We start from the raw sequence: 27726 nt of genomic DNA, 5'->3' as shown, positions 1-27726 counted from the left end.
CAGTCAGCACGGACATCATGAAAGTCATAATGCTTGATGTGCCATCACATGCTTGTCACATGACATGTGACCCTCTTCACTCTTTGCGTTATCATATTGAAGGTCGGATTTAAATGTCACACAAATGTATTTCACCAATGGACTCGAGAACAGTGATATATTTGTAAAACGTGTCGTGACCCTAAAGATCCAGGGTAGAATAGATCTTCAGCAACCCATGCTTGCCATAAAAGGCAACTATGCTTGTCGTAAATGGCGACTAACGGGATCGGGTGGTCAGGCTCGCTGACTTGGTTGATGCATGTCATCGATCCCAATTGCGTGGATCGATGCTCATGATATTAATCACTGGACTGTCTGGTCCAGACTTGATTATTTACAGACCGCCGTCATATAGCTGGAATATTGCTGAGTGCGGCGTTAAACAACAAACCAACCAACTAAAACGTGTTGTACAGGATTTACAAGTTGAAGACAATTCAGCTCATAAAATACTTGACTACACAAAGCAATCTTAGCATGATGATTGTTGCCAGTATGGTATCTATGGTCATCTTAGCGCTAAGATCCCTTGTTGAAGGAGACCTTCAAACCCCACCCTGCAAGTGACACATATAACTCTTATGACGGACGTGAGATATTACAGATGAAATGTGAAATACATAATAAAGAAATCCATGGATATCACATCTGATCCTTGAAGGCATGTGATTCAAAACTTAATCCCAAACTTGTCAATGTTCAAACCTGATAGAAAAATATATTTAAACAAAAAAACTGTGTGATGTTGTAGTTAAACTTCAATCTTTATGAAGCAGTGACAGTTGTGAGTGTAGCATACCTTCATATCGGAGTCCAATCTTGAGAGTGAGCTGCACACAGTCAATAGCGTGGAGTCGGATGTTGATGCTGGGGTCTGTACATCGAGGAACCATCCTGGCCAGAAATACTCCCTCACTGCTGAACGTTTCTTCAGACTGAAAGGACATGATGGACGCATCAAATGATACTGCTAGAATGGTTTGTATCTACAATAAATTTTGACTGTCCCTGCCTTGAATATCCCGCCCCATCGCCATGACAACCTATTCCAATAACCATGACAACTTCATCACATTAATGACAACCCCTCTCCACATACATGACAAGCTCATCACATCCACGACACCCCCTCCCCACATCCGGGACAACCACTCCCCACATCCATGACAAACCCTTCCCACATCCATAGCAACCCCTCCCCCATCCACAACAACCCCTCCCCACATCCACGACAACTCCTTCCCACATCCACAACAACCCCTCCAAACATCCACGACAACCCCTCCCCACATCCACGACAACTCCTCCCCACATCGACGACAACCCCTTCCCACATCCATAGAAACCCTTCCCCCCATCCACAACAACCCCTCCCCACATCCCAGACAACCCCTCCCCATATCCACGACAATCCCTCCCCACATCCACGACAATCCCTCCCCATATCCACAACCCCTCCCCACATCCACAACCATCCCTCCCCACATCCACGACAACCCCTCCCCACATCCATGACACCCTCTTCTCATATCCACAAAGACTCATCTCCGCCACTCCCACAGCCACAAAGACTCATCTCCGCCACTCCCACAGCCACAAAGACTCGTCTCCCCCACTCCCACAGCCACAAAGACTCGTCTCTGCCGCTCCCACATCCACAAAGACTCATCTCTGCCACTCCCACATCAACAAAGACTCATCTCTGCCACTCCTACATCAACAAAGACTCGTCTCTGCTGCTCCCACATCAACAAAGACTCATCTCCGCCACTCCCACATCCACAAAGACTCATCTCCGCCACTCCCACATCCACAAAGACTCATCTCTGCCACTCCCACATCCACAAAGACTCGTCTCCGCCCCTCCCTGTACGTCGTCCTCACTGTGATCTCTGCGTGCTCCAGGTAGAAGGTAAGGACTGTCTGCCAGGTCTTCAGGGCCCTCTCCCTCTTGTGTTCCTCGGGGTCCAGGATCCATGGCACCAGGTGCTGTTGGGACAGGGCATTGATGTAAGACATACAGTAGGGTTAGTCAGAGACAGAATACATCTCTGGTCATTTCGGCAATTCATTCAATTTATTCCTCTGAAATGAGGAACCGAACAATCTATTTTATTTTCATGACATCCGGCATCCACAATTTAGGGCATAAACCCGAAATGATTTTTACCCCAGTATGATTTGGAACAAAAACACTAAAACATCATACACAAAGAGCATAACATAAAACCTCATTGCTATTGGGCAAACAGTAAATCCTCTTTAATATAGGGCATTCCGTAAAACCTCATTTATATAGCATACACAGTAAAACCTTATTGCTATTGGGCAAACAGTTATACCTTTTTTATATAGGGCATTCAGTAAAACCTCATTTATATTATTGACATTGGTCCAATCTCATTAAAATCAGATCTTAGTTCTCGCTACCGCTAAACAAAGATCTGAGGACATCCCATTACGGGTCACGTCAAACCGACCTTGCGCAAACTTTGACCGACCAATGGAATGACCAATCACAAGGCAGCTTTCTCGTGCTTTACAGCTCTAATTTCAAATTGGCGACTACGCTTCGAAACATATTTTGACAAATTGTCGATTACAAATTTGAAACCTGAACAAAAAACATTCTGGAATGGCTAATAGATGGTCTAGATTGTAAGGATTCAGTCATTAAACCCGTAACTATCGTTCGGAACACCCCATGTTAAAGTTTTCGAGATTGCATGATTAGAAATCACATTCCGACTGTCACTTTCATAATCTGGTAAGTGACACACTGATTGGACGGATGAAAGGTCGTTCTTACGTGACCCCTTAATCGGATGTCTTCAGATCTTTGTTTAGCGGTAGCGAGAACTAAGGTCTGATTTTAATGAGATTGACATTGATCAAACAATAAAACCTCATTTATGAAGAAATAAAAAAAAAATTCATATAGGAAACACTGTAAAACCTCATAAATCCTCATATCAATCTTATTTAGAGTAAAACACTCAATACCATGGTACCTTGAATATTGTCTCAAGACCCTGTGGTGCGAGATCCTTGGTCAGTATGCCGTTGAGCATATCGTACAGCGCCTGGAACGTGGCCTCCATCAACACCTCCATCTCCAGCATCTCGTCATACGTCTCCTCCTTCCCCTTCTTCAGGGGGAACCCGTTGGGGGTCAGCGCCATCGTGCTGTCCATTCCCGTCTTGATCAGGTCAAATATCTCCGCCTCTGACAGGCGTGGGTCAAGCTTACTGGGAGGAACTAAGGAAATATTCTTTGAAACACTGAAAGAGGCTTTTTATATGTCTGCCTGTCTGTCTGTGTATTCCAGCTATATGACGTCAGGCTGTAAATAATTAAGTCTGGGCCAAACAATCCTGTGATTGACATAATAAGCACTGATCTATGCAATATTAGGGTATGATGACATGCATCAACCAAGTAAGCGAGCCTGGCCACCCGATCCAGTTAGTTGCCTCTTATGACAAGAAAAGTTGCCTTTTATGACAAGGATAGGTTGCTGATGACCTATTCTACCCCGGATCTTCACGGGTGTCCAGCTGTTTTTATAAATTAAAGTATGGGCATCAAGAAAAGGTTGTACACATTCAACCATGTGGAGGCTCAAACCCAAGTCTTAGGTGCACTGATGTATCACCTTAACTACTATGCCACCCCAGCTAAGACAGTGAGTACAGATATTTGTTCACACTGCAGTCAGACATGTGCCCGCTGTCACTGCAAGCAAGTGTGGACCTCGCCAACCAGTGACAGAAAGCATGAACACAATCCCAGCCAGCTGGGTGCCATGCCTTGTTTGTTTGTTTGTTTGTTTGTTGTTTAACACCGCACTCACCACGATTCCAGATATATGACAGCTGTCTGTAAATAATCGAGTCTGAACCAGACAATCCTGTGATTAGCATCATGAGCATCGATCAACGCAATTGGGATACGATGGCATGCATCAACCAAGTCAGTGGGCCTGACCACCCGATCCCATTAGTCGCCTATCCCACAAGCAAAGTTGCCTTTTACGGCAAGCATGGGCTGCTGAAGACCTATTCTACCCCGGATCTTCACAGGTCACACACAATCAGCCAAGTCACAGAGCCTGACCACCCGATCCCCACTGGAATCAGTTCTTCCCACAAACACAGGGCTCTTGCAACCTAGCCCGACACGGAATCCACACAGGGTGACTCATTAAGGGGCCTTAATAAAAATCAGTTCAGAAAAAACACTACAAAAAAAGAAAATATCGGAGGGAAGGGTGAAGATAAATAAATTGTTCAACAATTTGTTGTGTCCTGACTGAAGTTTAGAGTAGAGTAATTAGAAATCTTACAGTTATCGCTTTCAAGACAAGTATCAGCAGAAATTCTATGGAGCTTGGATGATGTATCATCAACTTTTCAAAAGTGAGGAGCTCTCACTGTAATTTTAGCTTTACACTATAGATATTAATGTTTGAGACTATGTACTTTCCTATGCTGCTATATAATATAACTAGCTTCAATAGTTTATATATATGCAGTGTATTTGTACTCCTAGAGTGAGTGAGTGAGTGAGTGAGTATAGTTTCATGCCGCTTTTAGCAATATTCCAGCAATATCACGGCGGGGGACACCAGAAATGGGCTTCACACATTGTACCGGGTCTTCGGCGTGGCGTGCGAACGCTTTAACCACTAGGCTACCCGACCACCCCTTACTCCTAGAGTGAATGTGGGAGTGACAAGTATGTTATTTTCTGTAACAATTCTAAGATGTGCTGATAAGTTGTGAAATATTCTTTTCATGTCAAGGGCATTCTGCAAACCTGGATGAAATGAAAACCTGTTTTACGTAACAGGTACTTCTTTTTATGAACAATAAAGAAAACAAAAAATGTCTTACAGTTAAAACTATAGGTTAAGTCATATACTGAAACAAAATGTCAGAAAAGAACATGCTCCTTGTAAATTCAAAAAGGATACATAAGTGTAGCACAGGCATTCATGGCTAGCGCTCTCGTCTCATTGGACAGGTGGGAGACTGGCTCAGCAATCATGTAATTCTGCAGCAATCAACGAGAGTGAGGGAGTTGGGTTTAACACTGCCTTCAGAAGTACAAGTTTCAGTAATATCTGTCATCACAACAAAACAAGAGAATGCTTGTTGTTTTACGTCTCTGTCAGCACTACTCCATCTAAATCAAGGCAGCCAGTGAATCACAAAGTGGTGGTGGGAAAAAAGTGCTGACTGCATGTCCAACGATCCACGTTGCTGGGCGACTTTGACTACCTGATCTCTATAGTAAGATCATAGTTACCAACCATTTCATATTCGGAGGGGAAAGGAGCATGGTGGGAAGATTTGATTAAGAATTGGGGGGGGGGGGGGGGGGGGGAAACATGGTGGACGTCCTGAAAAAAGGTTGTTGTTATGTGCTACTGTGGTTTTTTTTACAGAAAAATAAATTAAAAAATTTAAGCAGTTACCAAAAGTCTATCCTCTGTCAAACAAAAATCCTTGGTCCCCCCCCCACGAAAATATTCAATGGCAGGTCCCTTCTAACTAACCATGCAGTGACATCTCCCGACACTCAGTTATACCACTACACTTCCACTACTCTTGTGCTTTTCAACAAGCCTCATGCAAGTTCTGTTTGAAAATAAACAGTGAGTGCAAACAAAACCATTCCAAAGTCACCTGTATAGTGGATCATGTATACACCTGTGCTGTGCAAGCAGAAAACTACATTTGAAAGACACACTAGAAGTTGTACCGGGATCACGAGGGGTACATGGGGTATATGCGACCCGCGTTAGGTTTTATACACATTTTATAAACCCAACGCAGGACGCATAAAACCCTCGTGATCCTATAGAAAAATCGATAGAAAACAGCTGATCCATTGAGCTGAGGTTGGCTTGCGCTATGTCATGTGACCTCGATTGCCTCGGAAAAAGCTTGCGTCTTTTTGCTAAAGTAGGGAATAAGGGAAATATTCTGTCTCTCAGAAATCTATGTGCAGCCTGATTTATTCCATCGCTGAAAAATTTATTCCCTTCCAAGGCAGGTTACACAGTATTTTATTAAGATCACGTGGACCAATCATATCTCATCATTCTGACATGGAGGTATGATAAAACTATTTATAAATTGCATTCATCACGTTCACTAATCAGTGCCAGCAGTCCTAGAATCCTAGAAGAGCAAAATCAACTTTTCTGGAGACTTACAGTTCAAGCTAACAAAAATATAAACTCTTATCACCACATATTCACTAATAGACTGAACACTATCATCTGCCACCCCCCACCCCCACACCCACCCCTGTAAAACATGGTGAAATTAAAGAAAGACTGTGTGCCAGTTAGAAACCTTTATTGGTGTTGCTTTACTAATAAAATGAATGTATGTAGGGTATGTGTCAATTCTTAAAGAATTAATTTTTATAGCTGACATCAAACCTTTGTACTGCTTTTGCCTGTAGGTAATTTCAACACCGATTTTATTCAATTAGAAAATAGTTATGTTGGTTGGTTTGTTTGTTGTGTAAAGCCGCACTTACCACTTCCAGATATATGACGGCTGTCTGTAAATAATCAAGTTTGGACCAGACAATCCAATGATTAATATCATGCGCATCGATCCACACAATTGGGATTGATGACATGCATCAACCAAGTCAGGAAGCCTGACCACCCGATCATGCTCTTACGACAAGCATAGTCGCCTTTTACGGAAAGCATGGGTTGCTGAAGACCTATTCTACCCAAGATCTTCACAGGTTAAATAGTTATGTAGTGTGTCTAGATAATTACAGCAATATTTACAAATGTGCAAGACTACCAAGTCACAGGCAGTACCTGTAGGTGAGCTATGAAATTCCCACGTGTGCTGAAGTTATACGTCTGCTCAAGATGGTCGGGGTGCAAGGCCTTGCCGATCAAATCCACCGTGCGAATCAGATTTTGTTTGACACTTGTGTCCTGAATAAATGATAAGAGAAACAGACATGCATAACATAGACCTCTCCCCACACGCTACCTGTAGGCTAGTGAGTAGGTCTCCCCGTATGGCACACGTGTTAACGTATCGCAGACTGTCCTGACCGTAACACTGCCCCAGCAGGCTGATACAGTGAATCAGGTTACGACGCAGGTCCACGCTGATGCTGCAAGACTGCAACAGTAACCTAGCAACTAGAATATTTCAATGCAATAAAAATTTCAAAAATTTAAATCTTAAATTTTTTCAAAACGTTGTCATCATCTGCTTCCTGAACAAATGACACAGCAAGTTTCATGCTTCTGTCAGATAAAATTAGCATTTTCTATGAAGAAGAGATGTGTGACACCCACAGGCAAGGGTATAGGACTGGTTGGTTGGTTGGTTTGTTGTTTAACACGGCACTCAGGAATATTGCAGTTATAATATCGAGTCTGGACCAGATAATCCAGTGATTGACATCATGATCATTGATCTACGAAATTGGGATACGAAGACATGCATCAACCACATCAGCAAGTCTGACCACCCAATCCCGCTAGTCGCCTCTAACGACAAGCATGGGTTGCTGAAGACCACTTCCAACCCCAATCCTCACGGGGTTGTGGGGGACCTGCATGGAGAACTGGGACCAAATCTCCCCTGACTCCAGACTTCATGCTCCCCGTGGCAATAAAGTGTGCCACTGCTTGAACTCACCTTGACGTTCTGGAAGTACGGAGCGATGGTTCGGAGGATGGTGGCTTCCATCCTTGACACGATGAGCGAGGGTGGAGAGTAGAGGGCCACAAAGCCATAACACAACATGATCGTTGACTTAACATTCTGCGGCACTCCCTCGGACTTGTCCTGGTGTGAGTGGGTGAATTGGGTTTACAGGGCTCGATTTAACTATATAAAACATGCAGCAGTACAACCTATTACTAAATAGTGCAACCTTATTTTACTGTCTATGTGCACCAAGTTCATGTAAGACTTAAAAAAATAAAAGAATTGGTTCTCAGATAATGTTTTTTGAAAATATAGTGCGGGCGGGCAGTGTCTTCGGTGTCTTTTTTTGGGGCTGTTCAAACTACATGTAGTATGTAACCAATAAACAGTTGTGTAATCAATAACCAATGGTCTACAATCAACCTGGGAAAGGTCCTCCCTACATAGATGTATTCCTTGATGAGTAAAATACTGGAATACAGTATTTGAGTACCGTTTGATTTGGAATATTCGAGGATTTAAAAAAAAGAAGAAGGAAATAAAAACAAAATGTGCGAGGAACTTTATGATGATGCAGGCGGTGCCAGAGAACCAAGACTTTCTTTTTAGCCTAAAAATAATTTATGTTTGACTACCCCTTACTTTTCCACACTTCGATCTTTGAATACCTCCAAGCTTTATGTCACATACTACATCACTAATCCCTGTGGTGTGTGTAATTTGTCATGTTTTCTTGTCATCAGCATATGTACCTCTAATGTCATACAGCAATACTACATTAATTTATGTGAAATCATGACACAGTCATCAGAGATCTGAGATTTTATTTATTTAGACTAGTTTATGCATCCATGTTTCAACTTTGATAAACTGAAAGGACCAGGGTGCAGCCTGGGTATGTCTGGTTCAGCTAGGTTTTCAACATACACCTGCTAGGAGAGATAATTCCACATCTATAAGTTGTACTCACTGAGCCCTTGAACACACTGAGAATCCCAGTTGACTTCTTGGCAGTGTCATTTTTCGCAACAGCTTCCAGTTTGGTCAGAACAGCATCCAAGTGTGAGGCAGCAGAGAAGCCAACAGCTATTGCACACCCCTGGGGAAACAAGGGAATGTATGATGTCACATCTGAGTCAGGAATATTCCATCGGTATCACAGCATTGTGTCAGTAATTGAGTCTCGACCAGACATTCTATCTGTAATACACATGGTATATTACGAAAGGTAGATGGACCCGCGTTCTTCTACACTACCTTCCTCCCGAAAACACAAACCGCTCACACTCACATATTTATCAAAACATCCAACTTGTAATTCTATCTCACTCTAGTAATAAACCTGACACTTGGTCAGTGTGTCTCTACAGACCCTACCTCCTTCTCAGTCTGGTCAGTGTGTCTCTACAGAACCTACCTCCTTCTCAGTCTGGTCAGTGTCTCCACAGAACCTACCTCCTTCTCAGTCTGGTCAGTGTGTCTCTACAGAACCTACCTCCTTCTCAGTCTGGTCAGTGTGTCTCTACAGAACCTACCTCCTTCTCAGTCTGGTCAGTGTCTCTACAGAACCTACCTCCTTCTCAGTCTGGTTAGTGTCTCTACAGAACCTACCTCCTTCTCAGTCTGGTTAGTGTCTCTACAGAACCTACCTCCTTCTCAGTCTGGTCAGTGTGTCTCCACAGAACCTACCTCCTTCTCAGTCTGGTCCGTGTCTCTACAGAACCTACCTCCTTCTCAGTCTGGTCAGTGTCTGTACAGAACCTACCTCCTTCTCAGTCTGGTCAGTGTCTCTACAGAATCTACCTCCTTCTCAGTCTGGTCAGTGTCTCTACAGAACCTACCTCCTTCTCAGTCTGGTTAGTGTCTCTACAGAACCTACCTCCTTCTCAGTCTGGTTAGTGTCTCTACAGAACCTACCTCCTTCTCAGTCTGGTCAGTGTGTCTCTACAGAACCTACCTCCTTCTCAGTCTGGTTAGTGTCTCTACAGAACCTACCTCCTTCTCAGTCTGGTCAGTATGTCTCCACAGAACCTACCTCGTTCTCAGTCTGGTCAGTGTGTCTACAGAACCTACCTCCTTCTCAGTCTGGTCAGTGTGTCTACAGAACCGACCTCCTTCTCAGTCTGGTCAGTGTCTCTACAGAACCTACCTCCTTCTCAGTCTGGTCAGTGTCTCTACAGAACCTACCTCCTTCTCAGTCTGGTCAGTGTCTCTACAGAACCTACCTCCTTCTCGACCTGCTCTGTGTGTCTACAGAACCTTCCTCCTTCTCAGTCTGGTCAGTGCGTCTCTACAGAACCTACCTCCTCCTCAGTCTGGTCAGTGTGTCTACAGAACCTACCTCCTTCTCAGTCTTGTCAGTGTCTCTACAGAACCTACCTCCTTCTCAGTCTTGTCAGTGTGTCTCCACAGAACCTACCTCCTTCTCAGTCTGGTCAGTGTGTCTCTACAGAACCTACCTCCTTCTCAGTCTTGTCAGTGTCTGTACAGAACCTACCTCCTTCTCAGTCTGGTCAGTGTCTCTACAGAACCTTCCTCCTTCTCAGTCTGGTCAGTGTCTCTACAGAACCTTCCTCCTTCTCAGTCTGGTCAGTGTCTCTACAGAACCGACCTCCTTCTCAGTCTGGTCAGTGTCTCCACAGAACCTACCTCCTTCTCAGTCTGGTCAGTGTCTCTACAGCACCTACCTCCTTCTCGACCTGCTCTGTGTGTCTACAGAACCTTCCTCCTTCTCAGTCTGGTCAGTGTGTCTACAGAACCTACCTCCTCCTCAGTCTGGTCAGTGTGTCTACAGAACCTTCCTCCTTCTCAGTCTGGTCAGTGTCTCTACAGAACCGACCTCCTTCTCAGTCTGGTCAGTGTCTCCACAGAACCTACCTCCTTCTCAGTCTGGTCAGTGTCTCTACAGCACCTACCTCCTTCTTGACCTGCTCTGTGTGTCTACAGAACCTACCTCCTTCTCAGTCTGGTCAGTGTGTCTCTACAGAACCTACCTCCTTCTAAGTCTGGTCAGTATGTCTCTACAGAACCTACCTCCTTCTCAGTCTGGTCAGTGTGTCTACAGCACCTACCTTCTCAGTCTGGTCAGTGTCTCTACAGCACCTACCTCCTTCTCGACCTGCTCTGTGTGTCTACAGAACCTACCTCCTTCTCAGTCTGGTCAGTGTGTCTACAGAACCTACCTCCTTCTCGACCTGCTCTGTGTGTCTACAGAACCTTCCTCCTTCTCAGTCTGGTCAGTGTGTCTACAGAACCTACCGCCTTCTCAGTCTGGTCAGTGTCTCTACAGAACCTACCTCCTTCTCGACCTGCTCTGTGTGTTTGACGGTGCTGAAGAGCAGATCTAGATGTTTGGCGACGAAGTCCTTCTTGGTGGACTTCCTCATGATAATGCCCAGACACTTGTACAGGAAGTTCTAGAAGACACACATCATACATTGGTGTGAGAACTCATCAGCGGTCAATGTCCAGCTACCTCAACAAGAAACTAATAAGCACTTCCTGTTTAAAGACATTTTTGTTTCATCTTGTGCGAAAACATTTTTAGCTGCAAAGAAAGAATTGAATATGATATTGGTGTAATGATACAGTGTTACATTATTGTATCCTGATACGAGGCCCACGATACAAAACATTGATTTATAACCAGTGTACCGCGATGCATTTGATTCATTACTTTACAAGTTAATTGGTGTTAAAAGACAGTGCCACTCTTCGTCAATTTTCTAAGGGCCCAGTTCACTTACTATGGCCAAAAGTCTCTCATTGTACAATGGCTGAACACGAGCCCCAGCTCAACCCACCTTCTCCTCCGCAGCGTTCTGGTACATGGTCACATGTTGACCCATCAATTCGCCGAAGTCTGCAATCCACTCCTCGCTGTCAATCACATCCAGGCTCTTTGCCAGCATCTGATCATAGCATCAGACAATAGTTCAACAACAGTTTTGTCTTTCCCATTTCTAACAATCAGTTGCTACTCTTGACATGAAGAACTAGATACCTACTCGCAAAACATTCCTAGCATTACGTTATTCATAAGCTAGTACAATAGCACTGCAGTTATGATGTTCATAGAGCTAAAAACGCTTCAAGAAAAAGCAGTCTGGCTGGTCAAAATGAAAACAATATGGCCATCCTTACACTGAAAGACTTAACATTATTACTCTAGACCCTGTTTGTCTGGAAACCAAGTTTCTAGACAATTACTCTAAAAGTGAGTGAGTGAGTGAGTTGGGTTTAACGCCACTTTTAACAGTATTCCAGTATATCGCGGCGCCTTAGACGACTGGGCCACCCGTGCCCCCAATTACTCTGAGAAACATTAACATATATGTATACAAAAGACATTACTCATGGTGCATTTCTCTTATCCAGACAATAACACCGTACGATCTGGATTAACAGGGTTGTACAGGTCATTTAATCATATATCATTCTCAGCTCCCTGAGGAGTATACAACCTATGAATCCTGTACTATGACATACTAGTCTGCTGTGTAATTAGAAGAGTCACCTTCAGCAGCAAGTCTTCCCAGTTCTTCTGTGACCATTTCCCCTCATCCTCCAGATGATCTGTCACACAACCAAAGACAAACTAATTAGTAATTGTTTGTTTGTTTGTTGTTTAACGCCACACTCACCAATACTCCAGCTATATGATGGCTGTCTGTAAATAATCGAGTCTGGACCTGACAATCCAGATATTGATATCATGAGCATCAATCCTGGCAATTTGGATGCGATGACATGCATCAATCAAGTCAGTGATCCTGACCACCCGATCCCGTTAGTCGCCTCTTATGACAAGCATGGGTTGCTGAAGACGAATACTAACTCTGATGTTCAATGTGTTTTCATATGTAAAATCGTAATACAATTTTGATAATTGACAACTATGTAGTGTCCCTGGTAGCGTGTGCTTTTCATGGTTGTGTTTTTAGCGATGTTGGAATTGTTTCATGTTGGGAATAATAATCAAAAAGGATGTGTACCGCACAGCTGGTATAGCTTGTTTAACTATTTTAACAATATGTCTCCCAGATACTTTTTTTGATACATTAGTTCAAGCTGCTAATATAAATCTGTTTGCAAATCCGAAAAAGAGTAACCGCATAAAAAAAACTAGTACAGTTTCTGATTAATGCATCTATGTCAACAAAATGAAAAATCTAAAAGCAACATCTGTTGAGAATGGACAAAATTCAAAATTTGGCACCAATTCAGCTGATGATAAATGCACACGTATCAAATATAGCCTGGAAAGATAAAGGTTTCATGCAGAAATATTCATTAGCTGTAGAGTTTTGGCAAGACAAACAGTATTTGCTTGCAACCAATTCTAAATTGTTTCAATGGAAACAAAAGACATAACAAAATAAAATATGTATAAGAATATGAAAAGGCAATAGTTGAGCTTGGGGTCATTGCACATGTATAGTTTATGCAAAAAATATTCATTAGTTTGAGCGTTATGGCTCACAAACAAACAAGCCTAGAGTTGTCTGAGACAAGTCAAATTTGTTTCCATGAAATCATAACAAAATTTAATTTTGAAAAATTAAAAATAGCAAAAGACACCAGTTAAGCTGATGAGCAATGCATATGCCAAGTTTAGTTGAAATATGTCAAACAGTTTTCAAGTTATGGCTGGGAAATGAACCCCCCTAAGTAGTAATTGTTTCCATGGAAACACATAAATACAAAACTTTGAAAACGGCACCAGTGGAGCTGATGAGCCATGCATATGCCAAATGTCACAGAAAAACATTGAACAGTTTTCGAGCTATGGCTCAGAACAGGATGGGAACGCCAACACAGACGTCAACAGGAACCAAGCCAAGATCAATATGTCCCCTCCCTTTGAGACATAATTAGCATCCAATCAGCTTGTAGAGGTCATTGGATCATATATCATTCTCAGCTCCCTGAGGAGTGTACAACCTATGAATCCTGTACTAATACTTTGTAATCCTTACTGTATCTCTGGCTTTATAACCTGTGTGCTTTCTGTTATTCTTACTGTACAACTGGCTTTATCCAGGTATCTGTGTGTGTTATCCATTACCTGTTGTTATTGTTAAACTGTTGCTTCTCACAACACATCATGTACATATACGTGATGTGAGGTGTAATGGGGTTTAACGTCGCGTCCAAGATTATTGCACTTATATAGCGACGTGCATGCACGTGTGTGTGTGTGTGTGGCTGCTTGTACTAGGCTGGACTGATGCCGATTTATAGTGCTAGCTCACTGAGATACCATGCTGCAGTTTAACATGAATACCCCACTCAGACACAGTATACTGACTCCGAGCCGACCAGTCCTTGTTTTAGCCCCTTAATGCCGAGCGCCAGACAGGGTAACAACAAGTACCACCTTTTAACGTCTTTTGGTATGACGTGGTCGGGGATCGAACCCCGGACCTTCCGCTCTCCGGGCTGACGCTCTACCACTAGACCACGGAGGCGGTCTGTACATATACCTGTCCTTTACTTGGATGTAGTCACTCCAGCTTTCTAACGGTGTAAGAATGTACATCGAAACATCACTAAATGCAACAAGAGTCATTGGAAGATGACAAATCCCCCCGACCCCACAACTTCGAGAGAAAAAATCATCTGACTATTACTGTAAGTCTGTCTTGATGAGAGAATGTCTATCTAATCTGTCTGTCTCAATACACGAGTAGTTACTGAGCCTTCAAAACAATACCATGGAATTGGGATTTCTATGTCAGGTACACACCTCTATGGACAGAGTCAAAGTCAAATTTGTTGCCATGGAAATGGAAAAAAATATAGATTCTAAACACCCCAGAGAAGCAAAAGGCACAACCTGGTCCTTGTGTGTGCAAAGTGTCATGCAAGAATACCTACTAGTCTTACAGATATGAACAGAGTCAAAGTCAAAGACAAACAAATTACTACTTTTTTAAATTCCTAAATAGCAAAAGGCACAACTTCAGCCCTTGGTTAATACATGTACCAGGTTTGGATGAAAAGGCTTTCACAGTTTTCAAGTTGTGCTCCGGAAACAACACCTACCCCCTCTTTTGAGGCTAAGTCCACATTGTTTCCATGGAAATCAAGACAAATAAAATTGCCAAAAGTCTGCAAATAGCAAAAGACACCACTTCAGGATCTGTTGAAAAATATTGAACGGTTTTCGAGTTTTGCTCCGGAAACGAAATGATTATGGGCAGACGGGTTGGCGGACATACAGACGAGGTATCAACTTATATCCCCCGGCATATAATGTGGTGGAAACAGTCGACAACCTATCTCTCTGTCCGTCTATCCATCCCCATTATATGCCCGGGGATAAAAGTCGACGCCTTGTCTGCCTGTCCGTTCGTCTATAATCATTTCGTTTCCGGGGCGCAACTCGAAACCACTTAATATTTTTCAACAAAAATTGGCAGACATATCAAACCAGAAGTTATATGTTTTCTTAATGTTAACTCACAGCACAACATACAAGGAGGGCAACAGTGCAAGTCATGGAAGCATACGTCACACTCATGCTACATACCACCACGAATAACGTTAGCAATAATTCACTCCCTCATGATAGCTACAACCATCAATATTTACTCAGACGACAATTCCAACAATTTGAAATCCAACACGACACTATTCACTAAAATAACTAACAAGCAATCACATTTCGTTCATACATACCATAAGATACCCTTGGTGAAACTATCAAAGAAAACCATGTTAAATGGGGTTTTTTATGTTTCAAAAAACAAAAAGAAAAGTGATTGCTTTCTACAAGAAACAAACAGTAAGTGAAAATGGTGGGGTCATCGTCAGTCAGCCAAGTCATACAGTCGGTCCTCCCTATTCTCAGTTCAGTAAGCTTGTACAAGCATGCGGTACAGGGGACTGATTCTCACCTGGATTCCCCACATGGCACTCCACGTTAGAAACCAGGAGTGAGTGAGTGAGTATGGTTTCATGATGCTTTTAGTAATATTCCAGCAATATTACGACAGCGGAAATGGGTTTCACACATTGTACCCAGATGGGAATGAACACAATGCCATTTAGAAAGTGGTCAATGTAACAAATGTTATATTTGGGGTAACACTTTAGTAAAGTACAGATTCTAGAACTTTTGCGGGTTAAATCCCATCTGGGATTCGAACCAACAGTCCCAGAGTGTGGCACCTAATCGCCGGCACACAAAGTCAGCCATTTAGCCCACTCAGCCACCGAGGCTCCAGTAAATACTGTTTGACTGTACTAGAGTGTTGAGACGTACCTTCTAGGTACTGTACAAGTTTAGGGATGACAGTATCCCACAGCTCCACGAGGTTTTCATGGATGTTACCCGAGATCCCTCGCATCATCTGCAGGACATGCATCCCTCGTTCTCGGCCATTCAGTGGACGACCAGCAAGCACCTGCACCACAACATTTGGCAAAATATAAAATTTGGACGGAACACAAAAATCCTCTTGTTATTTTCTCATATGGGAAACGACCAGTTTATATACAAAGCAGGGTCTAAGATGGAGAGTAATTGATGTTCTGAGTTATTATTAAACATATTTTATTGTCCAAAAAGACAAAGGGATTGGGCACAAGTGAAGCACTTTTTACCGCCTTCTCCATACTCTGTTCTGAGTTGGGTTTAGCATTTAGCAATATTCCACCAATATTGTGGCAGGGGACACCAGAATGGGCTTCACACATTGTACCCATGAGGGAAATCAAACCCTGGTCTTCGGTGTGAAGATTGAAGGCTTTAACCACTAGGCTACCCCAATGCCCCCTTTGATTAGTATTTCAGCTATATCATGCATGTCAGTTTGACGCTGAAGGAAAGCCAGAAGTCTTGCAGGTATTAAGATGTTCACCACTTTGGTGAAACCCACAAGTAAGGGTATGGTGCCGTCAGACAGTGATGAATGACAAATAAATGAAAAGAAATTGCATAAATTCAAAGGAAAATACCGTAGACTGATCAATTATACTACTTGAAACACTTTAAGGACCACTCGATTCTTTCTCCTAGGTACAGTAACTACAGTAATATGAAAGAATTGGTTGGTCCTTAACTTTTTTTCAGTTGTATAAATTATTTTGCTTAAGAAGTATACTAACTGGTATTTCCTAGAACTTGACAATGGATATCATTTTGGATAAAAACTTCTTTATTACACATATCCAACGTTTCAGGGCCACTTTTTGCTCCAGCCATTCACCTGATGAAGGGATAAGAAGCAGGCCTGAAACACTGTGTGTGTATAATATATATTATAGCTAAAATGGATAGAGTTATCATTAAACCGCCCGCATATTATCAGAAATGAGCGGGCCAGTGTAACTTGATGATGCCCTCATATTGCTTGAAGACGGGCCATTATCCCGCCCGTTGTTAGGTGACGTCACAGGATAGGGTTCAATAGTCGTCATCTGGTTTGTTCTATGACGTTTCCATTTTTGTAAACGTGGGTCAGTGACATTTGTGTTGATTCCAGTAAATGTTTCCAAACCGATATTGTTGTTTCTTTTTATCTTACAGTAAATTCCATCCATTTTAGCTATTATAAGGCTAACGCTATTTTTCAGGGCATCATCATTTGCAGAAGCCCTCGGTCTTTTCAAATGCCCTCCTTCGTCGTGCAGTCAATGGAAGACCTCGGGCTTCTGCAAATGATAATGCCCTGAAAAATAGCGTTACCCTCATAATGAAGGTGTTATGTGTAACACTCCTTGTCATGTTGACATCCATCTTCTCAATGCCCATGAACACTCTATCCTAGAGCTACTGTACAACTACTTACAACAAGTTTGGCAGCCAGCGATGGAGGTTTGGGGATGTTTGCTGAAAACAAATTACAAACATTAAACAACGTAAGCAAAGCTGAAAAAGCGTATTTGAAGATACTGATATTTTGTTACTTTGAGGCAGAGTGTTACTGGCTATCCTGGTGTTAGAAATTTTATTTCAGGAAATATGAAATTTTTCATGCAGGGCTGTTCAGCATGTTCAGCTGAGAGGACTCATTTAGTGTAAGATATACACAAACATGTAAGATGGAAAGAATGAATGGTTTCACTCGATCTCTTTAAATATCAAAATGGAGGCTTGTATACTATAATCAGATCTCCAGCTGGTAACCGTGTTAATGTACAGTTCATCAGGGAAAGTTGCAATTGAAATGTACACGAAATAGATCTCTTGTATTTTTCTTGAAGGCTTTTCTCCAATCCACATTAATCTGAGATCTCAATTACGTGAGTTGGGTCGTATGCTGTAGTTAGCATTGAATATTTGAACCATATCAGAGCTGGGGACATCATGTATGGGCTTCACACATTGTGCTCATAGTGAGGCGATGACCCCAGGGCTCCTGATATCGTGATGCATTAACAACTGGACATCCCGAGAGTTCACAAGAAACATGGCATATATATACACAAGTAACAGACAGACAGACAGACAGACAGACAGACAGACAGACAGACAGACAGACAGACAGACAGACAGACAGACATACATACATACATACATACATACATACATACATACATACATACATAAATACCATACATACATATATCTACATAATGTATATATATATATTCTACTCAATTCCTGATAAGGAAATTGTGTTTGCTCACATGCCTACTGAAGTTGGGAGACAACAATGTATATAAATGTTTATTTTGTTAATTATTGTTTGCAGTGATACTTAACGTGCGTAATTCCATGCCTACATCACATCCTATTTGTTAGACAACATCCCCAACAACCTCAGAGTTACCCCCCTTCTGGACACTCGGAATATCCCTGTCAAAAGTTGAGTAGTTTATAATCATGTTATATGATGGGACACAAACCTAGGGCACCTGCCTTGCTAACAAGCACCTGCTGACCTACTCAGCCCGGCCTGACAGCCTAGAACAACAGTGAGTGGGTTACGACTTAAAGTCATGTTAACAATATCTCTGGTATATTTTGACCATAGAGTGAGTGAGTGAGTTTGATTTTACGCTGCTTTTAGCATTATTCCAGCAATATCACGGCGGGGGACACCAGAAATGGGCTTCACACATTGTACCCATGTCGGGAATCGAACCCGGGTCTTCGGCGTGACGAGCGAATTTTTTACCATAGAGCAATGAAGCATTGAGCACCCACACTCCACAGGTGTATCCTCGATTCTGAAAGTGAGTGAGTTGAAATTTAACGTTGCATCGGCCTTATTTCAGCCATGAAACAAACAAGAACAAGCTTAAATAGCTGGAACGATTCTAAAAGATGAACACAACACATATCACCAAGTAATAACAGAGATAATGGTTGACAGGCTGGGTGTCTGAAATGGGAGGCTCGCAACATTTGCTGAAGCCTTATTTCATGAATTAACAGAATTTATATCTACCTTGAGTTTCAAAGTCTATTTCGTAATCGTCAGCATTCTCCTCCCTCTTCTTGATTGACAGGTAGGCCAGACTGCGGCAGAGGGCACCTGCCGCCTCGGTGTACTGCTCAGGGACAATCAGCTCCAGCAGGTACGGCCACAGCACAATCTCCATCCTCTCTATGGTCGTGGTGACCAGCTGCAGGATGTTCTCGCACATGCTGCGGAGAGCCTTGTTCGACACCCATTCTGGGTCTGCAGGCCTCTTGCCCTGAAGTTCAAACCATCTTCAGTAATTCCAACAAGAGTTTGCCACGAATGTGGCTATATCCCCCGCCCCTGTTGCAGAATTGATGACATAATTAAATCTAAACAAACCTTAACCTTTATTAACTGAGGTGGAACCTGTCATGGAAATTGTAACAAAAGAAGAGTATGGAACATAAAAAATAAAAATTCTAAAATTTCTAAATAGCAAAAGGCACCAGTTCAGCATGTACCTGACAGACCTGCAAAGTTTGATGAAAAAATACTGAACGGTTTATGAGTAATGCTAAGGAAACAAACCCTACCCTCACAGAACCTAAGTCTATCTCGTTGCCATGGAAATGTAAAAAATAAAAATGTCTAAAATTTCTAAATAGCAAAAGGCACCAGTTCAGCATGTACTTGACAGACCTGCAAAGTTTCATGAAAAAATATTGAGCAGTTTCTGAGTTATGCTCCGGAAACGAAATGTGACGGACGGACAGACGGACGGACGGACGGACGGAGCCCGTTTCTATATAATAAGTGAGTGAGTAACGTTTTACACCACTTTTAGCCATATTCCAGCTATTATCACAGGACACCAGAAATGTTCTTCACACATTGTACCCAGGTAAGGAATTGAACCCATGTCTTCGGCATGACAAGCAAACGCATTAACCACAAGGCTACCCAGCTGCCCAAATCAAAGAATGGCTCAGGCTCAGGAGAGGCTGAAACTCGGACCTCCGATTCCATGCCAGAGAGAAACATTTTACATGCTTTGACAAAACAGTAGTTCTCTTAACAAACAAAAATCATAATTATTTAAGGTCCAAAACTAAACCATTCAACTCTCACCGGTGGGTCATCTGGAAGAGCACACTGTCTGACAATAAATTCCACCATGAGTTGTCCCCCTTCCAACTCCAGGTAACCATGGTGAGCCATCGCTATGACAACCTGGGCAAACACTTTCTTCACCTGAAATATATAACAGCACAAACATATAAAGCAGAGCCCGCAATCATTCTTAATTAATTCATGATCTGAAAATTATAATGGGTTTGACCATTTCAGAGCACTTAACAAGTGAGTTTCATTATGTAAAACTTTTGCCCATAACCTCTGCCTCGATATTTACTGCTGGCAAGGATTATAAAAATATCAGGGGTCAGGGTTAGGGTCTGGGTGCCCTAAGCCGTCAAAATTTGAAGCAGGGGTTACGGGAGGAAATCTTCATTGCATTTAATACCATGTTGACAATTATTTACAACTAACGTGGCTACCATAAACAGGATAGAATAATTTGTGAGCATGGATTTGTATGTTATCTGCTACTACTCTCTGGTAAATCTAAAGAGATTCTTTTTATTCCAATATTGCCATATTGGGACAACCAAGTCAGCGAGCCTGACACCCGATCCAATTAGTCGCCTCTTACGACAAGCATAGTCGCCTTTTACGGCAAGCATGGGCTGCTGAAGACCTATTCTAACCCTGATCTTCACTGTCGGATTACCAAAATGCAAGCCCTGGAGATATAGTGGAAGTCCTGAGGGGACAGGGGTTTATCTAGCAATCCAACCTCAGTTGATTGATTCAACGATGCTAACATGAAGTGAGACTGTGATTGTCATTTGCTGCATACTTTGGATACATATCGGCCTGAAGTACAAGTGAGTTTACCTTGTTGTTGTTGTCGTTGCAGAGGTTCTTCAGCCCGGATACAACCACTTCCTTCTTGTCCTCCATGGAGGGGCCTGCAATACATGAGTCACTGCAGGTAACACATAGAACCCAGCTTCACATGCGTCTAGGCCTATTCCCCCCTCCACCAACTCCCCTCTTCCTATTCCCTCTGACAATTGCCCCCCTGGGTTAATTCCCCCTAGCTAGGTCAATTCGAGTACCCCCCTAACACAATGACTGTAGATTCTCTTACAACACCAAGGACACTAATGGGGAGATAACTCTCATTGTTCCTACCTGCAGAGTTAATGATGTGTTTGAAGATGGTGAGGACACCAAGCCTTGTCTTCTCATTGGTCGTCTCCAACTTCTGAAGCAGCAATCCAACAAGTCGACCCGAAAATGACCGGGCTGTGGAGCAATATTTACATCTGATACAGAAAACATGCAGCACTTGAAATGGTACACGTAAAAATTGTCAGGATTGATAATTTCCCTTAAAGAAAAAAATTTAACTGAAATAAAGGTTTTATAAAAAAATACAAGCAAAAAGATGTTGACAACAAAGCATACAGATTGAATTTCTTTCTTTTACTGTTTTAATATTTAACATATAGGCTTGTCAAAAATAGGGAATTGAATTTTATCCGAATGGTGGATCCTTAATTTACAAGTTGCCAACTGACCGATGATGGTGAAAGACCTGAGCAGCTCATTGTGGTTCTTGATACTCAGGGGGTTGGTGTAGTCCGGAGTCTGCAGGACCTGGAACAGACAACATCAGTCTTAATGCTCCCTTGTATACAAGATTATGAACTTAAGAAACAGGGATTTTTTTGTTTGTTCATTGTTAAACACCACACTCTCCTATATTGCAGCTACATGAAGACAATCTGCAAATAATTGAATCTGGACCAGACAATCCAGTGATTGACATCATGAGCATTAATCTACACAATTGGGATACAATGACATTAGGACCGCCTATTACCCGACCCTAACTGGGTACTCACTGCAGGTCTCAAGAGTTGGGAACAAAATGTCTGATTGGGAATTGGGAATTGTTTTACACAGCCCTGGTAAAAACTATTTAGAAACATTATCAAACAATCAGATCATGCGTACACTGAAGTTGACTGAAGCTTTATCTTTAATCAAACATGTATACAAGTCAAAAGGAATGTGTGAATCGTCAGAAAGAAATGGGAACATTAGCAATTTGAAGTAACCACTGAGCTATAGTGAGTTTTTGTCATTAAATAATATGTCACATGACTAACCACGGGTCCAGATAGTCCTCTGGGTACCCGAGTCCTACTCAGGGCCCACCCGACCCGGGTACCCGAGTTACCCGTCCCAGCCCTAAATGACATTCAACCAAATCAGTGAATCTGACCACCCGATCCCGTTAATCACTTCTTACAACAAGCATGGATTGCTGAAGACCTATTCTAATCCGGATCTTGATGGGATCTCAACCTAAATAAAACATAGTGAGGTCACAGCATATATCTATTCTGGTGTAAAATCCATCAACAGTCTTAGTGTGTGAGGACAGAGCATATATATATTCTGGTGTCAAATCCATCGACAGTCTTAGTGTGTGAGGACAGAGCATATATATATTCTGGTGTCAAATCCATCAACAGTCTTAGTGTGCAAGGTCACAGCATATATTTATTCTGGTGTGGTGTAAAATCCATCGACAGTCTTAGTGTGAGAGGTCACAGCATATATCTATTCTGGTGTCAAATCCATCAACAGTCTTAGTGTGTGAGGTCACAGCATATATCTATGCTGGTGTAAAATCCATCAACAGTCTTAGTGAGTGAGGACAGAGCATATATCTATTCTGGTGTAAAATCCATCAACAGTCTTAAGGAGTGAGGACAGAGCATATATCTATTCTGGTGTAAAATCCATCAACAGTCTTAAGGAGTGAGGTCAGAGCATATATATATTCTGGTGTAAAATCCATCAACAATCTTGGTGAGTGAGGACAGAGCATATATCTATTCTGGTGTCAAATCCATCATCAGTCTTAATGAGTGAGGTCAGAGCATATTTCTATTCTGGTGTAAAATCAAGTGACAGTTGCATAAACAGATCTTAAATATTGTGGTCAGACCCCATTCCCCTTTCACCTGTTGACAACTTAACGAGTTGTTTTACCTGTGAGAAGAGGATATTGAAGAGGTTGTCAAAGTGTGGCTCTAGGATGGGGCTCTCCTCTTTGCACACTCCATCAAGCACCATACACAGACCCTTGGGAGGAAATGAAAAATTGAAATATATAAATCAATTCACTTCAGTCGACATTTTGAAAGACATACAGTCACAACTAACACAACAGATGTATACTGGTTGCCTGACCCAGAATGCAACAATGCATAGGAAACACTTCTTAATATCATTGTTACAGATTTATTATGAACATAAAAAATATTAACAATCTGAAAATGTCTTTCATAATCAGAACAAACAGCTTGGAAAATCAACACATTATACACACAAATGTTAATGTTAAAGTGCAAAAATTTGGTTTTGTTTTTTTAAATTCGAAGTCTGACTATGATGTATGACTACATGTGATCTAGTGCTGGGACAAGTCCAAATTTACTACCCGGGTAGCCACCCCACTATTACCCGAACCGGCCCGGGTACCCGCAGTAGGTCTCAAGAGATGGGTACAAAATGTCCGATTGGGAATGGTTTACTGGGACAGTAGCCCTGGCAAAGTGTATATAGATACACATATAAAATGATCTGGTCATGCATACACTGAAATTGACTAAAGTTTATTCAAACACATAAAAGTCAGAAGGAATCCGAACATTAGTGACTTGTAGTGTAACCATGGAGTTCTATATAATTTTTTTCATTTAACAATATATCATGTGACTAACCACGGGTCCGGGTAGTATTGTCGATACCCGGATCCTACTAAGTACCCACCTGACCCGAGTACCCAAGTTACCCGTCCCAGCCCTAATGTGACCATTACCTGTGTGATGTGGTACGGCTCCGGGTGGCGCCGGTACAATCCCAGCATGCCCTGCAGTATCTTGGGGAACTGTTCCTCCAACTTGTCCTGGTCCATCACGTGAGTCATGTGACCCACTGCCTCAACTATTGCCAGACGAAGCTGCCAACATAATCAAGACTTCTAACAGCTGGTCACCATGGCCACTGGTTCATAACTACTTGCACACAGAATTCTATTCATTCATTCATTGCTAATTCTACCATGACAGTGAAGCATTCTTGATTCTGACCGGCCAAAACGACCCAAAACAAGAACTAACCTCCTTTCCAGTATAAACCCCACTTCTTGTCCCAAAAATCAACAAAAATATAAAAAAACAAATCATCAAACATGTTGTCAAAAGGCACCGTTTCACCACTAGACTGATCTGTATAGCAAGTTTCATCAAGAAATATTCAATGGTTTAGGAGTTCTGCTCCGGAAACGGAAAACAGACGGCAGACATGCTGATAGCCATATTCCCCCATTTTTAAAAACGGGGGGATAATAACAATGAAGTATAAAAGCCTAGTGGACAAAGAACAAGTATATTTTTCAACATTTACAATAAAATAATTTATATTCCTATTTTATTCCACACAGTATTTCATCACTCTTTTACATAATACTCTTACGGCAAAACTTAGCTTTTTACGCAAGTGAGGAAAAACCCATGAGAAACCTCTTGCAAACCGACAGATTCAAGCAAGTCAACATGCACTTTGTTTCCCAGTCTCCACCAACACACACAATACCTTAGCCTCCTTAGACTGCAGCCAGATGTTGAAGATGATGTCATAGGCCGAGAATATCTCCCCCGAGAACTTCTGCTTGGTGATGGAGGAGTCAGGGGCCTTGTCCAGGTTGGCGATGTACTCCAGGATTGCTTCACTGAACTTGGACAAGGCTGGAAGATACCATACAAAGAGGCATGTCATGGTATGCACAACGCTTGTATCCCACTAGCACTGAATTACCGGTATGTCATGGTATGCACAACGCTTGTATCCCACTAGCACTCGGGTACCGGTATGTCATGGTATGCATGGTATGCACAACGCTTGTATCCCACTAGCATGGAGGTACCGGTATGTCATGGTATGCACAACGCTTGTATACCACTAGCACTGAGGTACCGGTATGTCATGGTATGCACAACGCTTGTATCCCACTAGCACTGAGGTACCGATATGTCATGGTACGCACAACGCTTGTATCCGACTAGCACTGAGGTACCGGTATGTCATGGTACGCACAACGCTTGTATCCCACTAGCACTGAGGTACCGGTATGTCATGGTACGCACAACGCTTGTATCTGACTAGCACTGAGGTACCGGTATGTCATGGTACGCACAACGCTTGTATCCCACTAGCACTGAGGTACCGGTATGTCATGGTATGCACAACGCTTGTATCCCGCTAGCACTGAGGTACCGGTATGTCATGGTAATGTGTGTGTGAATCATGCACTTAATGATTGGTGGTCCAGTTGTCAAAGTTGCAGCAATTTGCTGTGCAGAGTTGTGTCCCTTAGGCAAACCTGAAACGTATGATGATGGGTTCGAATCCCAGATTCGCCACGACTATGTTCCTTACTTTGTCATCACCATGCCTGTGCTTGTGGGTTTCACAATGGTGGTAACATCAAGACTTGTACCACTTCATGTTTTCCTCGGCTCTATCAGTTCATGATCTGTGCACTGTAGCCCACAAGCAAACCTCCAACACCTGCAGCACTTTCAGTTTTCCACTGTACAAGATACCAGATAACCCAACTCTCTCATGTTCCAAGCAGCACTGAACCCAACTCCCTCACTCCCTCCAGAACACAGTGACACTAACCTGAAGTGAAGACCCATCTCATGTTGTCGAACTTGATCATCCCTAGCATGGGGAGCATGGTGCCCAGCACGGCAGTCAGATGTGGCACCATGGCATACACTGGACACAAACAAACAAACACCATACTTACTACAAGTACATCTTCTCAAAGGACCACTCATTATCATAACGGTAAGCTGGTGGAGGCTCAACCAAACAATATATGTTTTTTAGTTTGTTTTTTGTTTTTTTTTGTTTTTGGTTTTTTTTGGTTTTTAGGGTGATGGGGAGGGCTCTCATGAGAGTAATTATTGTTTTAGGCCACATCAGCTGCACTGAATCTATTTGCAGCTAGCTATTCTATTATAAAAAAATTAAAACTGTAAACTGTGTTTAAAACAAACATGCTTATAACGAACTGGCGGATTTAATGAACTGGATTTTGGTCCCAGTAATTTGCTGTATATATGCTGTATATGTTTATAACGAACTATGGTCATAACGAACTAAACTTAGTGGTCCTTTTTAGTTCGTATAACCGTAGTTTACTGTAGTGTAGTTTACTTTTTCATCTAATTGGCATTTTATAAGTTTTGGCAACTTTGGAGATCTAAATTTCGAAACAATTTTGCAAGGGCACTAGGCCTAGCCAAGCGGGATCAGTAGCCATATCTGTGCTTGAAATCTTTTCCACAAATTAAAATAGTCCGATTTGGCCGAAATATGTTTGAATTGTTACCTTGTTTTGTTTTGTCGCTGTGTGTACGTCTGACTGCACTTAATGTTATGACAGGACAGACCAACTGTCAACAACGTCAGAACGTGTCCGTGACGTCTCATAGACTAGGGTTAGAGTAGCTTCCCTTTGACAAAGGTCAGCTACTCTAACGGACAGACCGATGGATTGCCCCGAAAGGCAAGTAAAAACAATTGTTGTTTTGCGTATATGTTGCTTCGCCACTGTATAAGAAACAGATTTTAGTTGGAACTATATTGGCTACTGTCACTGTCGACTGACACATCACTTACCCTGTGACGTAATAAATATTAATGCGCGCATTCCAGGAAAACTCGCAATGTTTAGGTAATGTTTGTGAGTGAGGGGAAGCGATTTTCAAGCACAGAATTGAAGAATGACATTATAGGCTCGCTAAATACAATGTTTATTCCTAATGCAGGATATTTACCATCCCCAAACACATTTGCATGATAACCTCTATGTATTTCTCACGTAAACAACTACTTATGTGTCACTCTAGTAGGGCATGAAAGAAAATGGACAAAAACTTGTGAAGTGCCACGTTCCACTCTGGGAAAAAGTACCATGGTCTCCTTGACGACAGGAAAACAACAAAATGTCACTGAGGATTACAAACACACATGCAGTGTCTCAGTTACCATGGTTACAAGACACTAATGTAATTACATTAATACCTGCATAAACACAAAAACATATTTACCATGTTTACGTCAACTCTCATAAAACACATTTCAAGTATAATACCTTCACAGACTGCTTATTTACACAAAAATGTACACAACAAAACGAAATCAGTGACATCATTCAGCACAAAACTGCAACACAAGTCCCACCCATTCTTTAATCAGCCAATCAGACAACAATAGTCCACCAGTGAGCATGACCTAATTTATTTTTTGTTTATTAAACAAAAATGCAAGAAAATTGCATTGTCAGCCAATCAAATCACTTGCAATTTATTTATTGTCAAATGAACCAAAAATCTTAAGAAACAAATTATTTTGGGTAAGCAATCCACAAACCACGAAACAATGAAAAAATTGTCATCAA

General features: G+C 42.1%; 1 protein-coding gene across 2 annotated transcripts in view; it reads right to left on the bottom strand.

The window, feature by feature from the left end:
* Positions 1-27726, bottom strand: part of LOC124112511 (maestro heat-like repeat-containing protein family member 1) — a 59381-nt gene that overhangs the window by 20698 nt on the left and 10957 nt on the right. For both annotated transcript variants that reach the window (XM_048397551.1, XM_048397552.1), the window contains exons 5-25: positions 25938-26036; positions 24849-25000; positions 24073-24213; positions 23241-23333; positions 21755-21833; positions 21366-21479; positions 21066-21139; positions 20238-20360; positions 19152-19401; positions 17547-17587; positions 16019-16160; positions 12266-12324; positions 11553-11660; positions 11046-11165; positions 8720-8848; positions 7738-7887; positions 6897-7019; positions 5019-5098; positions 3054-3291; positions 1927-2031; positions 842-977 (exon numbers count right to left, since the gene is read on the bottom strand). In XM_048397551.1, the coding sequence (XP_048253508.1) occupies positions 842-977; positions 1927-2031; positions 3054-3291; positions 5019-5098; positions 6897-7019; positions 7738-7887; positions 8720-8848; positions 11046-11165; positions 11553-11660; positions 12266-12324; positions 16019-16160; positions 17547-17587; positions 19152-19401; positions 20238-20360; positions 21066-21139; positions 21366-21479; positions 21755-21833; positions 23241-23333; positions 24073-24213; positions 24849-25000; positions 25938-26036 (2556 nt within the window). The remainder of the gene's footprint in view (positions 1-841; positions 978-1926; positions 2032-3053; positions 3292-5018; positions 5099-6896; positions 7020-7737; positions 7888-8719; positions 8849-11045; positions 11166-11552; positions 11661-12265; positions 12325-16018; positions 16161-17546; positions 17588-19151; positions 19402-20237; positions 20361-21065; positions 21140-21365; positions 21480-21754; positions 21834-23240; positions 23334-24072; positions 24214-24848; positions 25001-25937; positions 26037-27726) is intronic.

This window comes from Haliotis rufescens, unplaced genomic scaffold (assembly GCF_023055435.1).
Source record: "Haliotis rufescens isolate VD_foot unplaced genomic scaffold, xgHalRufe1.0.p SCAF_17, whole genome shotgun sequence".
Classification (NCBI taxonomy): domain Eukaryota; kingdom Metazoa; phylum Mollusca; class Gastropoda; order Lepetellida; family Haliotidae; genus Haliotis; species Haliotis rufescens.
The sequence above is the reverse complement of the archived record's forward strand: the minus strand, read 5'-3'. Positions and strand labels throughout refer to the sequence as shown.